This window comes from Apteryx mantelli, chromosome 10 (assembly GCF_036417845.1).
Source record: "Apteryx mantelli isolate bAptMan1 chromosome 10, bAptMan1.hap1, whole genome shotgun sequence".
NCBI lineage: Eukaryota > Metazoa > Chordata > Aves > Apterygiformes > Apterygidae > Apteryx > Apteryx mantelli.
In genome coordinates, this window is record NC_089987.1 from 21,584,905 (window position 1) to 21,600,651 (window position 15,747).

The 15,747-nt window shown below is 37.2% G+C and overlaps 1 protein-coding gene across 3 annotated transcripts; it reads left to right on the top strand.

The window, feature by feature from the left end:
• The first annotated feature begins 32 nt into the window (after positions 1-32).
• On the top strand, positions 33-15,114 carry DNAAF1 (dynein axonemal assembly factor 1). 3 transcript variants are annotated; one of them, XM_013941237.2, is made up of 14 exons: positions 33-150; positions 763-913; positions 1,293-1,430; positions 1,907-2,042; positions 3,723-3,814; positions 4,678-4,899; positions 5,641-5,807; positions 6,048-6,169; positions 6,697-6,911; positions 8,143-8,403; positions 9,023-9,132; positions 11,883-11,945; positions 13,794-14,172; positions 14,477-15,114. In XM_013941237.2, the coding sequence occupies exons 2-14, from the start codon at positions 769-771 to the stop codon at positions 14,572-14,574; spliced, it is 2,148 nt and encodes a 715-aa protein (XP_013796691.2). In that variant the 5' UTR covers positions 33-150; positions 763-768; the 3' UTR covers positions 14,575-15,114. The 3 variants fall into 3 exon arrangements, with proteins under 3 accessions (XP_013796691.2, XP_013796692.2, XP_013796693.2); XM_013941238.2 differs by lacking the exon at positions 1,293-1,430; XM_013941239.2 differs by lacking the exons at positions 33-150; positions 1,293-1,430; positions 1,907-2,042 and having other exon boundaries at positions 838-913.
• Positions 15,115-15,747: the final 633 nt, after the last annotated feature.

Genomic DNA, 15,747 nt, shown 5'->3' on the forward strand with positions numbered 1-15,747 from the left:
CGGGTCAGCGGCAGGCGGCGCCCCTGGCCCCGGGGGCCTCGGCGCCGGGCGCTGCCTGCCTCGCCGCGGGTCTCCGTCCTCCGCATTTTACATCTGTCACTGCCTGGGAAAGACCAGGAGCGTCCCCGGTTCCCGTGCAGCCGGGCCCAGGTTTGCACCGCGCCGGTCGGCCCCACCAAACACGGCCCCAGCCCCGGCCTGGGGAGCGGAGCCGTAGCTGAGAGGCGGCTGCTGTCGGTAACGCCCGGGGCACGTTCGCTCTGCGCCGTAGGACAGGAGTCTTTTCTAAAGAACCCAAAAGAACCATAAGGGAGAAACAGAAAAGCATCACAGTCCTTTACCGTGCTGGGAGGACAAACCCCCTCCTGGCAGCTCCCCTTTCCTTCCAGTGACGGTGGGACAGGACGCAGGCGTTGCCCCAAAGCAGGCTGTGCCGTGAGGGAGCAGCGTAGCTACGTCCTCTGCCTGCCTGCTTTGAAGGAAAAAAGCGATTTGGTCTATTTGTGAAGCTTCTCCACTGTGGTCCCTTTCCATTATGAGTGAGCTAGGTAACAGCAAGGTTTAAGATTCACTCCCGCTGGCTTTCGGGGTCTCTACAATGACTAGCCCCGGGCTCCTAGCTCCACACAGGCTTCATAATTTACCAGTACTAGTCTTTTTTATCTGTAACTGCTATTCCTTCTGAAGCCTTTAGACATTTTGTCTGGCGGTTGGATTGTATGTCAAATACTGACTTGACTGATGTTTGTCTAAATCATGTAGCCTGAAATGCAACCGCAATGCACAGCCCCGGATGGAGGCCTTGGAGGGGAGGTTCCCGGACAAGGGGATTCCCGGGCATCAGGAGAGTCTCTGAATGACACCAGAAATGAAGCTACCCAAACAGAAACTGAAGACAATTCTGGAAAAACAGGTAAGCTCCTCCAGTTGGCTCACTAGGGTCAATTTAGTGAACATTTGACAATTTAATTTTTGTATATGTATTCTTTAGTTACTTTACCAATGTAAGAGCTGGAATTCAAGCCTGTTGTTACCCATCCGGATGCAATAGGAGTTTATTCTTTCTCCCACTGAAGTCAGTGAAAATCTTGCCATAACTGAGACATCACAATTAGCTACCTTCTTTTGCCTTTTTTTTTTTTGCTGGTTTTCTTTTCTTTCTTTCTTTCTTTCTTTCGGGATACCTTTTTTATGTTGCAATCATACAGCTAACCTGAACTCTAAAAGTTTTAATTATGGTCGTTTTTAAATGATCTGGTCCAACCAGCTTGTTTGCACTGTCTCTTTTTAAGTGTCAGAACTGCAAGTACAGCTAGAAGGTGCAGAGAAAGAATCTGAAGAGAAGATTATTCAACATGTAATTAATCAAAGGCAGCCTGAAGACATTTTGAATGAGTATAGCACTGGAGACACCTTAAGAGTGCAAAATGGTAAACTTGTAGAAGAGCTAAGACTAACAAACAGCTGCAATACTTGACATGATTCAGATAAGCCATTACTCTAGTCTCTTTACATGCAAAGTTAGCAGTCCTTAACCTCAAATTATCAGTAGTTAAATGTAATGTATAAAAGATGTCTAAGACTGTAAGAACTTTGATGCCAGTACCTTATTGTCACTGTATATTATAATAATCCTTCTTAAGATGAATGGATACTACCTCTCAGAGTTGATTTCCAGAACTAAACAAGAAATGCAATATTTCAGTAGTTTATCTTATTTTACTACGTTTGCCTTCTAAAAAAGTTAACAGTGTCCTTTCAGCAGAAATGTCAGCAAAAATCTTGGTTAGAACACTTTTTTTCTTGAAATGTATATTCAAATGTTCTTCAATATTTCTTTAAATTGAGAACATTTTTACCCACTCATGCTGTTAAACTGCAACATTTTTTCTTACTTACAACAAAGATATTAAAACTCAAGAGAAAGCTGTCAGCTGTATGTCCAGAATACATCAACAGAATGAACAAAAACCAGATGGTGATCACAAATCAGTAACCAGCTCATTCAGTCAAAAGACAGAAGAAAAGGAGGGCTGTGTAAGGTAATTTATTGGTTATTGGCATTGTTTATTTAAATCCAGGCATCACTGAAGTCAATGGGAGCTTCACTATTCTGTGTGTTAGCCTTAACTCAGAAAAATGATTTTGAAGATAAACATGAGACTAATCGACAAATCAGGAATTGTTCTTGATATTTCTGGCATTCATGATGCTTTTTTATGACCACAGTAGCAAACTAACCTTTAAATACTTTAAATACTCAAATTAGTATTTGATGGATTCTGAGAAAATTGTGAAAATTCTTGTGGGAGTCTTTTGTTGGTTGATACAACCATTTCTCAGTATCATTTCAGCAGGTGTATTGTATTAATTCATCTCAGTGTAAATTTTATAGGTGACAACATAATTTTTAGCAGAAAAAAGCCAGAGGTACTTCAGATGGTTAACAGTAAGCTACAACTCATTTGTAAGCTCTGGCTATAGTTTAGGTCCAGCCTAAACCCACATAGGCTGTTAAAAATTGTGATAGCTGTTCATTAGTAGCTGAGAAATAGGATTATTCTCATATCAACTCCAAGTAAGCACATTTGCCTGCAATAAAATTAAAAAACATATTTAGTACTATTTTGTAACTAACTTTGTTGAAAGTCTGGTCATGTGAGCTAGTTACTGAATGATATTTACAGAACAATGAAGATTTATCATGCATTCCTGTAGCTGCTCATACATGGTAGTGAAGCTTCCCAAAGAAAGCTTGTGTTGCTGCTAGCTTTAACATGCCCATTCTATTAGAGACATTTAATGGAAAGACTTTCACTGACTTACAGGAGGTAGATTGGACTGTACGTACATAGAAAACCTCATTATCCTGGGTTAATCAGGCTAGCACACTTAGAATTAAATTCTTAAGAAATTTGATGGCAGGGAGCAACAATTGCACATAAAATAATTAGTATTTTTAAGGAACAGATTTTATTATGATCCTGTAAGTTGCCTGAGGATGCTATGACCCTTGTAGCCTCTGCTCTTTCATGCTGTAGCTTTCTGCCCGCTGCCTCTACCCCTGCACTGTACGTCTGCAGCACACAGCTTCACTGACTAGCCTTTTCTGGCTTCTCACTTGCGTAAATCCTCAAAAGAGTGGAGCTGAATATGAAGCAGTTATAATTGAACAGGTATTATTCATTTTCCTACTGTGGCATTCCTAGCCTACCACGGTTCTGTATTCCATATTTCTGAGTGATATTTCAGAGTCAGTGTTTCATTAAAATGTTAGGTTGATAACTACTGATTTGTCTGGTCTGAGATCCTGATTCTGCATAAATGTTGGGTGTTGTCTGTGCCATCGAGGGTCCTGCACTAAAGCAGCAATAAATGGAAGAAAGAATAGGAGAGGAAGGAACAAGAGTCTATCAAGGCATCATTCTCCTGTTATCCAGGAAGATAAGCTCTCTAATTCCCTACCTACTTTCCTACTTGCTCTCCTTTTTTTAGCAGAAGTAAGAAGATCCTGGTAACACACTTCAAACAGGTAGAAATGGAAAGCCATTCTAAGAAAACCTACTGCTTATTTATTTTGAGTATAGTCTTGAAATCTGTAGATATTTCTCTTACATAAAAGAACTATTAATTATGTTGTATTGAAATCTGAATAAAAAAAAGATTTCAGTGTGCACTGAAATATATTTTTAGTTTGTTTCTGCTTCCCATTATTATTTCAGAATGACAAGAAAGATCCTGCAAGACATCTGTAAGCAGCAGAAATTATACTTGACCCCATCTTTAAATGATATGCTTTACTTACATTATAAAGGTAAGATGCAAACAAGAAAACTAATTCACTTTATTACTCTAAATAGCATTCTACAGAGAATCTCGTTTATGGCTCACTGAAGTAAGGTATCTAAACATTCTTTTGAATTAGAAATATAATTTAATTTGATATAATAATGTAATTGTGAGACAAACTGAGTCAATATGAAGGTAGAAGAGTGAAATGATTATAGACCTAATTCACTTTGTGGCATCATTCAAAGGATCAATAGGAATCAAGGGACATTTTTTCAGAATGGTAGCCACTGATAAACTGTGTCTTAAAATACTGGTCTGGATTGCATTTAGAGGAAAATATATGTATTTTTCCTTTTTAAATGTGTTTGTATAAAGAAACTGTTTTCCAGCTTTGGGACTTTTGAACTGCCAAATAAAAATGGTCAAGAAGAAAGCAATAAACAGTAAACACACATGATGCATGTTCTCCAGTACTAATGAAGGAGAAAGAAGTTGGTAGAATGAATGTAAATCATAGTCTTGTGGTCTGTGAGCAGTTTTCTGAATGATATAGTTAGCTCGTTCACTATAGCTTAAAATTGTTATAAATAAATAGGACATGTTAAACTTACTTTCTACATTTGGTCTTGTTTTTGCTATTTTCTCAACATGTATTATTTATCATTTTAAAGGACTGTGTGAGATAAAGGCCAGATCAGGTACCTATACATTTCTCCTGTTATGGTCTAGGGACTGTACCATTAAATCAGTGGAAATGTTGCCATCAATTTGAATACAAGCATGCTCACAGAATGCATCAGCAACACTGGTTTAATGAAAATTACTCTTCCAAACACTGATTTTCAGCCAATGCAATATTATCTAAAGACTACTTTTTTTCTGCAGGGTTTGACCGTCTGGAGAATCTTGAAGAATATACAGGATTGAAATGTTTATGGCTGGAATGCAATGGCTTAACAAAAATTGAGAATTTGGAAGCCCTGACAGAGTTGCGTTGCCTCTACTTGCAACTCAATTTAATTAATAGAATTGAAAACCTTGAAGCCTTACAAAAGCTGGATTCTCTCAATATCAGTAACAACTATATCAAGACCATTGAGAATCTCTGTAAGAACCGTTGATGTAACATTTAATTTAAAATGCACCCATTTTCCTAACCTTTGACTATTATTAGTGACAGTCGTTTCCAGGGATTTTTTTTATTCATGTTAAATTTTTGCACAGTATCCCATACCAAAGTCCACAAGGCTTCTGTTGAAGTCAAACCTATGTATTTTCCAATTTGATTAGAGGAGAAAATGAAAAAGATGTAATAATTGCTTACACATGAATACCTCGAACAATTAAGTAGTTTTTCCACACTTCTTAATATTGTCTCAGTGCTTCTCTGTGTTGCAGACAGGCTGACAATCCAGTTTTTGCTATTTACTTTATAATTAGGATGTCCTCTGGCAGTTGCAGACATGATTACCAAATCTCTTATGTCTGTAAAAGGATTTACTCCATCTTCAGCAGAAAATAAAAAATAATTTCTCTATATAATCATTTCTGAACATTAGCAGTAACTTGAAAAAGATATTCTTGCTTTTGTGTAACTGACTAGTTTGAAACTTGAATTAAAAATGACCAGCCATCCTAAAACAACCATTTTTCTAGTGGTGGAGAAAGCAGCTTTGGAGGAATAGCCAGTAAGTATATATGGCAGAATTCAACAAATTTATAGAAAACTCCCCACAATTCAATATTAAACAATGATGCTGAAAATGCAATTTTCTGCTTTCTCCAGAAAATCCTTTGTGAAGGAATGATTTTTACCTTTCCTTTGATTGTACTCTTCTTGTCTGACAGCTTGTCTGAAAGTCCTGCACACTTTGCAGATTGCTCACAATAAATTACAAACAGTGGAAGACATACAGCACTTGCGAGAATGCCCAAGTATTTGTGTCCTTGATCTTTCCCACAACTACCTAGATGATCCAAATATTATACCTATTCTGGAGGCCATGCCTAATTTGGTAAGCAGAATATAGCTGAGGGTTTCTCATGGATATGAGTGAACATCCTATTAAATAGTTTTATCCGATAGTCCAGTACATGATAGGTCTGTGGTCTAAAGCAGATGTTATTAAAACAGCTTCATCTGTGATTGTAGACCGGATATTTTATTTATTTCTTGTTTTTGAAGTGATAGTGCATATTCAAATAGGTGGTTTTTTGCTACTCAACTTAAAAAAATATTTCTTTTGTTTCTCTAGTGTGTGCTTAATTTGATGGGAAATCAAGTGATAAAGAAAATTGCTAATTATAGAAAAACACTTACTGTTCGACTAAAACAGCTAACGTACCTGGATGACAGACCAGTTTTCCCAAAGGATAGGTAAGAAACAGAGACATCTTCTTTACACAGCAGTAAAGCTCAAATGCTAATGATGATCGATATTTTCAAAGGAAGACTAACCACTATAATTTATTGAGGGTGAGTGATTTTGACTACAGTAGTATTATACTACAGAGATCTGTATTATACTACAGAGATCTGCATTTAACATATCTAGAAAAAACACACCTTTTTTGCAAGAAAATTAATTCTTGAACATTATTGTTTTACGCAAAGTCTATAGACCAGAGGCAAATCATAATCTCAATTGAAAGTGAACAGATGTCTAGGAAAGCAGAGCCAAGATCAGCACTTCTCATGGATCTCTGCTTTTGCGATCATTAGCATTTGAATATCTTCATTTCTTTTTGTTGCAGTTACATGTGCAAGATATATGCATCCCAGTTGCTTAAGGGATTGTCAATGCTATCTGCCTTTTTTCTGTTGCAAGATATTTTAAATTTCTCTTTCATTATGAATGTGAGCTTTTAAAGCTACATTACAGTGAGCTCTTTTGTTTTTATTAGAGCCTGTGCAGAAGCCTGGGCCATTGGAGGGCTTGAAGCTGAGAAAGCAGAAAGGGAAAAATGGGAAACCAGAGAGAGAAAAAAAATCCAAGATAGTGTCAATGCTTTAGCAGGAATCAGGAGAAAAGCAGAGGAAAAGAAAAGACAAAAGTATATGGAAGAAAGAGATGCAAGTGCAAAGTGTGAAAACAGAGGTGTAACAGAGACCCTAGAAGGTTTGTTGTTAGTATTTTGGGAAAAGGTTGCATTTGTGTCTGCTTCAATTTAAATATTTAAAACTAATTAATAGTTTCCAAATGTTCGTAAGCAGGATGATGCAGTTTTTGGAATATGCTTAAGAATCTTTTTTTCCCATACTAGATACTTTATTAATATTGATGCATTTTAGATTAACCTGAAAAGCTTTTAAACAATCATCACCTTTCTCACTGCTGTTAAAACAAAAAAACAGCTAAACACTTTCTGTCCCAGCTTTTCAAGCCATTGTGTTCTGCACCAGAGCAACCAAACCTGATCCTACAAGCCAGGTACCCAAATCTGTATGTGGTCGAGTGCTAAAAGACTTGCATCTCTGGGCAGGGGAATAACAGTCCCAGCAGTCATTCAGGGGTGGAGACAGGCAATGACACCCCAAGAGCAGTATTTCCCCTGGATGCAGGTTGGGAGTGGCTTGAGTACGCACGTGGGCTCTAGGGAGACCCAGTGATAAATGCCTCGCCACTTCACATCCAGGTTCCTCCGCACTGCTGCGTTCACTAACGGGTGATGACTTGAGTCTATCCACAGCAATGGTAATGCAGGCAGTATGAGGAAGGCCTTTAAGGATCTGCTTTACTTACTGCCCTTTTAATGCCACAAATTCTCCTGTCACATTATTCAAGATGGCGTAAATTCATAAACAATAATAGTCCCCAACCTAGCTTTTCCATAACAGCATGTGTGTTTCAAGAGCAACAAGACAGGGGCCAAATAAGAAGGGAGTACAATCCAGAGGAGTGTTCATTTGATAAATTTTGTGGTTTTACTGTCTCTGAATTGAATAACAAGTAAAACTTGTTCAGTGAGCTAGTAGATTGCATAAAGGAGAGGATAACTTCAGCAGTTGTCACTGAGCCATCAAAATGCTCAACCATATATTTAAATGTAGACTCTTGGGCGTCTTCTCAAAGTAAATGGCTCAAAGTTAATTATGGATACCGGACAACTATTTACTTTAGCACTTTGTCTAGATGAGGCTTTTTCTGGGGAATTTTTTTATGAGATGGAAAATCCACAACATGGCTGCAATCTTGTAAGGACTGTTGATACATGAATGGCTGTTCAAGCAGAGTAGGGGCTTTTGATGTATATTTTAAGCCAAATTTTTAAGACCACATAGTACAGTTGGGGTGTCTAGAATGAGAATTGGCAAGTTAACTCAGTAATTTTAAAGAACTTCTTCTGTAGGAGATTCTGCAAATTCAGATGACAGTGATGGAACTTCTAATACATCAGAGATATCAGATCCATCAGAAGAGGCAGAAACTCAACAGAAGATTGAGAAATCTATAAATGAAAGTTTTGATGCTTGTGATGAAGCAATAACACTGCTATCAGACAGAGAAGATCATACAGATTTCCCCTCTGGAAATATTCCTGCTGAAATTAAAGAGGATGCACAAGAATCAAATTCATACAAATGCTCAAACTTCAACAGGAAGACAGACGGTAATGTACACAGTGAAGAATCACAGCAAACAGGAAATGCAGATGATGAGCCAAGCTCTGTCTTAGCATAGCTCCCCTGTGCTGTGATTCAAGAAAGCCGATTGGTAGATAAAAATGTCCTATTAGATTTCCACTGTGACTAGTTGAAAATAAAGTAATTCTGGATAAAATATTCTTTAAATACAATGAAGAAAACAGCTCTGGGTGCCCAACCTGCAGCTTTATAAAGGTGGAACTGTTTCTCATATGTGCTAGTTTCAGTGACAGGACAGGAGAGGGATCATAGCTCACAGGCTTCCCTTGGTCCCACATAAACTGTGTGATCTGTCTACACCAGCAGAAGCTGGGCATCAGTCAAGAGGAGGTTTCGTGCCTTTACATGTAGAAGAATGCTTTTTGTTGTTTATATACGGAATACATTATTAAAAAATGAAAATATTAATTTATACAATGTAAGATAGACCAAGAATATGATGGAAAGACAAAGCTCTGGATTCAGCTGTGAATTCTGCGACACTAGTCGGGTCCACAGTAGTTAGGTTCTGCAGGGCTCTCATTGCAACATACAAAGTCTTTTATTCAGTTAGTTCTCTGTGACTAGGTATTTCTTATTCTGTAGATTTACCAGGAGAGAAGATGGCTCCTGAAAGGGCCATGGTTCCTGAAGTGGATGAATATGCTGAAAAAGGACAAATCAAACTGGAGACACCAGAGAAACTTTATCTTGACGTATGTATTAGATTCAGATTTTGAGAAGTTCAGATTTGGATATTGTCAGCTACCAAATACATTCCTCTAACATTCTGGCTAAATAAAGTGTATGGTCAGGTTTCTAAGAAAAGTGCTCTATCAGGAAAAGTAAAAGGAAAGAAAAAGGGGGGGGGGGAAAGGAAGGTTGTAGTGTTATTCATTCTCTCCAGCATAGCATGCCAAAAGAAATTATCACAGCTTCCAAAGTTTATTTTGTCCTTAGATCACCTGAAGTTGACCTTTTAGCTTTGTGATTTCTTTGTGGAAAAGTTAATAAGAGCTTTCATTTAAAGAATATAAATCACAATAAAAAGAATCTAGTGGATAAATGTGTCCTGTTAGGCAAAACCCAGTCAAGTATGCACTTAAGAATGTCAACTACTGCACAAAAAACATAAAGAAGAAATAGCTATCTAGCATTGTAAATGTTAGTGATATTATATATTATAATTAATTTCCAAAATATAACTTTTAGGTATATTTCTAAAAGAAGCAGAATATGCATTATTCATGTATATCATGAATGATTAACATTTCTGAAATGCTCTTCTATTATCTAATATTTCTATCTGCTGGTGCAAACATGTAAACACGTTTCACTCTGAAGACATGGATAAAATCACTGAAAAATACAATCTAACTGCAAAGGAGAACTGTTCAACATATTCTAATTATGACACTACTGCTAAACTGACGGTGTTGGATTTTTATGCTGCTAGCAACAGCGAACTTCTGAGCTTATGATTTCCCAGAGCACTTAATGTATTCTTTGATCCCTTATATAGCCACTGTTTACCAAATCCTTACTGTAAATGTTTCAGAAAGGACTTTTATATCTTTTCTGTGTTCTTCCCAGGATGAATTTCCATCCTGTTATCTAAGGGCTCAACTCACTGCTTCCGTAGAGTGCTCGTTACTGCATCCACCTGTTTGGCTATTTTTAATGATAGCATTAACGAGAAAATTTGTGGGATCTCACAGCATTTATGAGTGTATACAGTACTGTTTTTATAGGCAGATCTTTCAGTGTCTGAAATAAAAGCATTAAATAAATAGCAGTACTGTAGGTACCCACAATGTGAAGATCTCAGAGATTCAGTGCCATTTTTTTCTTGGTGCTATATGGCACCACAGCAAGTTCCTTTGCACAAACTTTAGCATAATATAAAGGGAACTCTTCAGCATATGTGCATAAGGTTCCTTTTGACACATAAGGAGCATGAATATCCTAGTTCTACAGGAAAAAAAAACAAAAACAAATCACATACTAATACACATTTCAGTGTTCTGTGCTACTCCATTCTCCAGTTGCTGTTTAGTAATGGAATGAGGTTCTGGCAACAACCTCCAGTACTTACGCTACTGCAGATTTTCCGGAGATATTTAGCATTGACATGGTGGGGAATGAGTGTGAAGATGCCAGTGGCAAGATGCTCTGGAACAGCACCGTGGTCTTTATTCATATCCCGGACTCTGTAGCTTGTCTCAGTAGTAATATAAGGGAGAAGAGTGGAGGAGGATTTGTCATGCAGTTGTTGTGACATTCCTCAGTCAAGCAGAAACAAGCCACAGGTGCATCATCTGTGGACTAACTAGAAGTTGTTCGTCAAGAACTAGTATTTATGAATATTCCTGGGTAATGTATGAATTACATTCTAAGTGTCGAAACCAGGATAACTTTTAGTAAGAAGTACAGTTTGATCTGCAAGCACACTCTATTGACTGGAACAAGATTAACAGCTATTTCGCTTCTCTATTGACATCAAATTCACCCATTAACATTAGCCTCCAAATCTTAATTTGTACATTTTTCATATTTTATATAGCTTTATATGAATTCAGGACATGCTGCACTAGCCACAGCCATATAAGGAAACAGAAATTTCATTTGTTGATTTTGATTCTGTAACAATCTTCACCAAGCAAAGCAGTACAGATTATACACAACTGATTTGATCTTCCTGATGCTGCTATGCCAGCCAGCTTGCTACAAAATCAATAATCTCTAAAAATATCATATTAAAGGAGATGCTTTTGCCAGTATTGTCCTACATTAAAGTATGGCAAAAAAGTATTTCATTCTACTTGTGATTTTGTATTCCCACCCTCTGTTTTTGCTTTTGTGTCAGCAACAGATAGTTATCTTAGGTAATATTATCTATCTAATAGAAAGCTGAAATGATTGGACCTGTCTGAGGAAAAACAATTCTTAGCAAGTTTGAATTTCCATTTCTTAGTTACAAGGCATTCACAGTAAAGTATTGGCTTATTAATTGTATTAACAGCATTTACTGATAAACTATTTCAAGTAGACTGGAGGTCATATTTTGGCTCTTACCTATAAGATGGGTTGTAGTTGAGATTAAATCTGTTGAACAGGTAAAAGATAGCTAATAGACATAAACTGTGTTTCCTTTTAAATTCTCTTTAATGCCTTGCCATTTATCCTTTTTTCTTCTTTTTGCTCATAATCACACAGCATAGTAGAAAAGAACATACAGCCTGAGATTAAGGTTATTGCCTTCCTCTGTTTCTGGAGACAGATGGACTTTCCTTTTCCCACATGTACGTAACAGAGAAAACTGTCATCTTGGAGAGGGTGACACTGATGTATTCCTAAATATTTGGCAACTTACCCGGAAGAGAATTCCCAATGAGATAGAGATGTTGTATTTTACTGGTTAGAGCTAGCCTTTCCCACTGATAAATGATCTTGTGATTGTCTTCAGGAATTGCCTGATTTAGAAGATATGGATGTAAATGCTCCAGAAGAGGAAATCTTTGTTCAAAAGGTAAGATTCTTTTTAATTCCAGTGATGATGTTTCTCTAAAGACATTTAGTAATGTCTTGCAAAATGAGAGTAATCTAAGTTGTGTAATGCTATTTTGAGAAATGTGATCAGCTAAGACTTTTATAAACTAAAACAGATGTTTCAGCAGATCTCCTCTAGTCGCTTGTACTTTTAATCTGTTTTTTTTTATATTATTGCATTGTAAAAATAGGAGAATGAAAAACTATAAGTAATGCAACAATCAAATAAGATTAATTTCCTAGTAGCATATAGTGTTTTAATGAAGATTACTACTAAAATATACCATACTGGTACTAGTATGTTGTAATGAACTGAATAGATTTTACAAATTGCCTACTACTGAATAAAATCAGATTTTTCAACTGAAAGCATAGATAGATCCAAACTCCTTGGCTCTACTTTGGGCTAGTCAGGTACAAGGCAGTTCCAGCCTCATTGATTCATGCCCACATTAATGTTGTGCTGTGCTCAATCTCATTTGCTAGATAAAAGAGGACAAACAGAAACAGAAGAGAAGAGAAAGAGAAGAAAACAACAAAGATGAAAAGCACTACTGTGATTCTAGTGCTGTCATTTACTCATGCTTACCTTGCTGGAGCTAGGCTAATACAGTACATGTTTTTACAAGTTGATCCAAGATATTGTAAATGTTTACTACACTCAGTATGTGTAAGGCGTAGATTTTATTTGCTCTTTTGATCACAGACTCGCAACAGTGTTGCAAAATAAGAAATATTGGCTAACAGAGCCTCCAATTACATGGAAGATGAGAGAAATAAGAAAAAGGGCAGGGAACAAAGAGGATTAATAATGGAGTAAGAGTTACCAACTCTCATGTGCTGAATGGTGTTCAGTTCTTAACTGAAGTCAGATGAAGATGTTAGTTAGGTCCCTCTATTTGGTTAGGATCTGGTAAGTCATGTCTTAAAAATAGCACTAGCAAGGCTCAATATATCATAGAATCACAGAATAGTTGGGGTTGGAAGGGACTTCTGGAGATGATTGGTCCAACCTTCCTGCTCAAGTGGGGTCAGCTAGAGCAGGTTGCCCAAGACCATGACCAGGACCTGATATCCATTATGATAGATCCTGGAACACTAGAAAATCATGTGAGCAGCAGACACAGTGGTGAAATGTAGACCTCTCAGGCCTGTTCCTGTAGCATTACTACCAAAAACCAGCCGCTTTATATGAAATGCAATTGGTTCATTAGCAGAAATCCAGCCCAGAACTCCTGTAGCCTTTTAGTTAAGGTCCTCTCCTGAACAGTGGAAAAGTCAAGATTAAATTTCTGTTCTGAAGAAGATAAAAGAATAGATATGAGCCCATGAACCTTCTTTCCATTGCCAGTGACTTGTTTTTGAGTATGTGGTTTTGGGATCCTGGGCTTTTGCTTTTATTCCATCTGATATAAAGAAATTTGTTTTCAGGTTGAATCAAAAACAACACAGTATGGTGTAAATCAAAGAGAAAAGGAAATGGTTCTGATCTAGTCTTCACAATTAGAGTGGCTTTGTCTTTTTCATAATGGTTGTTTTCATTTTGGTACATTGCTCCAGCAGTAAGAATTACTGAAATGCATCTTCTTTTTTATGATTATTAGTTATTAGTTTATGGTCAGTTCAAGGATGCTACCTGACAAATAGTTAACCCAAGGTTCATCAGCAAAAGAAGTAGAACCATGGGTATGAAGCACATCTATACATTTTGGGAGAGCAGCATGTCACAGCTGACAATTGTTGCATGACTCCAAGTGATACTTTTACCCATCTTTTAATATTTGCATCTAGACGACTGTATTTTCAATTGCAATTTCTATCTTTACAGCAAGAATATCACCCAAAGATTGAAATAATTTCTGAAACAACAAATGAGAGTGATTCTGCAGTAGAGGAAAACAGTAAAAGCACATTTGGGAATTCAGTAGGAGAAGAGGTTCCAACAGCAATTTTTTCAAACATGTGTAAGATACATCAAGACAGTGAAAAGGAAATCTTAAGACCCATTGTTGAGGGCTTGTTTACAGAGCCTTCTAATTCAGAAAGGGACTTGGAGACCAAAGATAAACAAGAAAACCTGTTGAAACCTTTGATACAAGAGATTATCACTGAGCCTAAGGATAATCTACCATTGTCGTCAGTCTGCAATCATCCAGATGATAAAAGCCCATGGGAAGGGGACAGTAATATTACAGTTTCTTGCCATGGTAAGATTACAGCAGTATAATCACAAAGGAAAAAAAAAGGGGGGGTGGCACATACACCCTAAAATTAAGGATTTGTTCAGCCCTTGTCAACAGAACTCTCAATCCAGTATCTTATTAACCTCTTCCATTTATTTTTGTGGGAATCCTAATAGATTAAGAATTAAATTATTTTCTGGTTTTGTACACAGAAGTTCTTGCTGAGTTTCATTTAAATGGTTTAAAAAAAATGTACACTACGTTTATTTTTTCAATATTAACCACCGCCGTTCAGTTTCATTTGCCTTTTGCCTTCATGCTTTAACAGGGAATAGCAGTGATGGAGAAGTACAGTGCCTGGCTGAGAGTGGAAGATGCCCTCATGAACCACAAGATGACAAGGACAGTGAGTGTGGATTTGATTAATCGCTTTGAAAAAAAAACAGACTACGTTTGCAATACAGTGCCTGGCTGACTGCATCCGGTTACTCTCAAAATCCAAATTTAGCAAGGGATCCATTAGTTAAAACTGACATAACACTTCTTATGATATAAAAGACGACTGCCTTTAACATGAGGACTGTTAGGATTTCAGTCAGTCATAGGCTGATGCAGCCTCTGGCATATGACCTTCAAGGCAGAATTTCTGGTCTTGTCAGCATGAAAGTTCATAATCCTACATAACCTACAGGTAACAAGTGCCTTGCACTCTTACTTTCAAAGGTGCTAAAAATCCCTAGGTTCCAAGCTCTTTAAGGCAGTTGGGAATGTTCACTACCTTTGAAAATTGGGGTACTACTGTTTTAAGATTAAATTCCACTCTCTGTTATGTGATTTGTTTTTCCTTGCATCCTTATAGAAATGACTTAAGCGTTTATATCTTCTCATTTCATTACTTACATAGTTTCAATCCATAGTGTTACGTATTTGTTTCTGTTATCTGAACTAAATAAAGATTATATTTGTAACCTGACACATTTTTAACTTGTATCATCGCCTCGTGAATATATTTCATACAAGATAGTGTTCAGGGGCAATGCTTCTTCTTAATACAGTATTTTAAGGATCTAATATTCATAAACAATTGTTTATGCAAAAATGGTGCAGAAATAGTGTCCATGCATGCAAAATATGACTTTACCTTTTAGGGAGATCTGTGATGAAGCAAATACTTACATCTGCCATTTTTGTAGTTTTACCTTGTAATACACATCTCAGGATCTGGATTTCAAGTATAAAGGGAAGATAACCAGACAGTCAGTAGTGACAGAAAGACACTTTTGCTATTAAAAAACAGACCAGAGGAAATCATCTTTCATTAGCTTCTCTTTTACGTGACGATGGTAGCCTTGCACCAAAGTGAAATGTGAGATCAGGAGCAGTGACTCCTGAGCTGTGTTGTCTCCTCTTCCCTTTCTTTTTTCTCCCTGTTGTTTGTCCTGAAAAACAGGACAAAATTCAAGGAAGTGGAGGTCACTGGCGAGCAGGGCTTCCTTTGTGACACCACAAAGGCAAAAGTTTGAGGGTATGGCTAATTCCTGGGCATGTGAATGAACACTGAGTTCATTAATGGCTCTTATTTTCCCAACACAGAAGTGG

Bases quoted from the DNA above. Each gene is read 5' to 3' on its own strand.
- DNAAF1 (XM_013941237.2), top strand. From the start codon at position 769: ATGCAACCGCAATGCACAGCCCCGGATGGAGGCCTTGGAGGGGAGGTT. The intron at 3,815-4,677 runs GTAAGATGCAAA...TTTTTTCTGCAG, and splicing joins GCTTTACTTACATTATAAAG to GGTTTGACCGTCTGGAGAAT. The intron at 8,404-9,022 runs GTAATGTACACA...CTTATTCTGTAG, and splicing joins CTTCAACAGGAAGACAGACG to ATTTACCAGGAGAGAAGATG.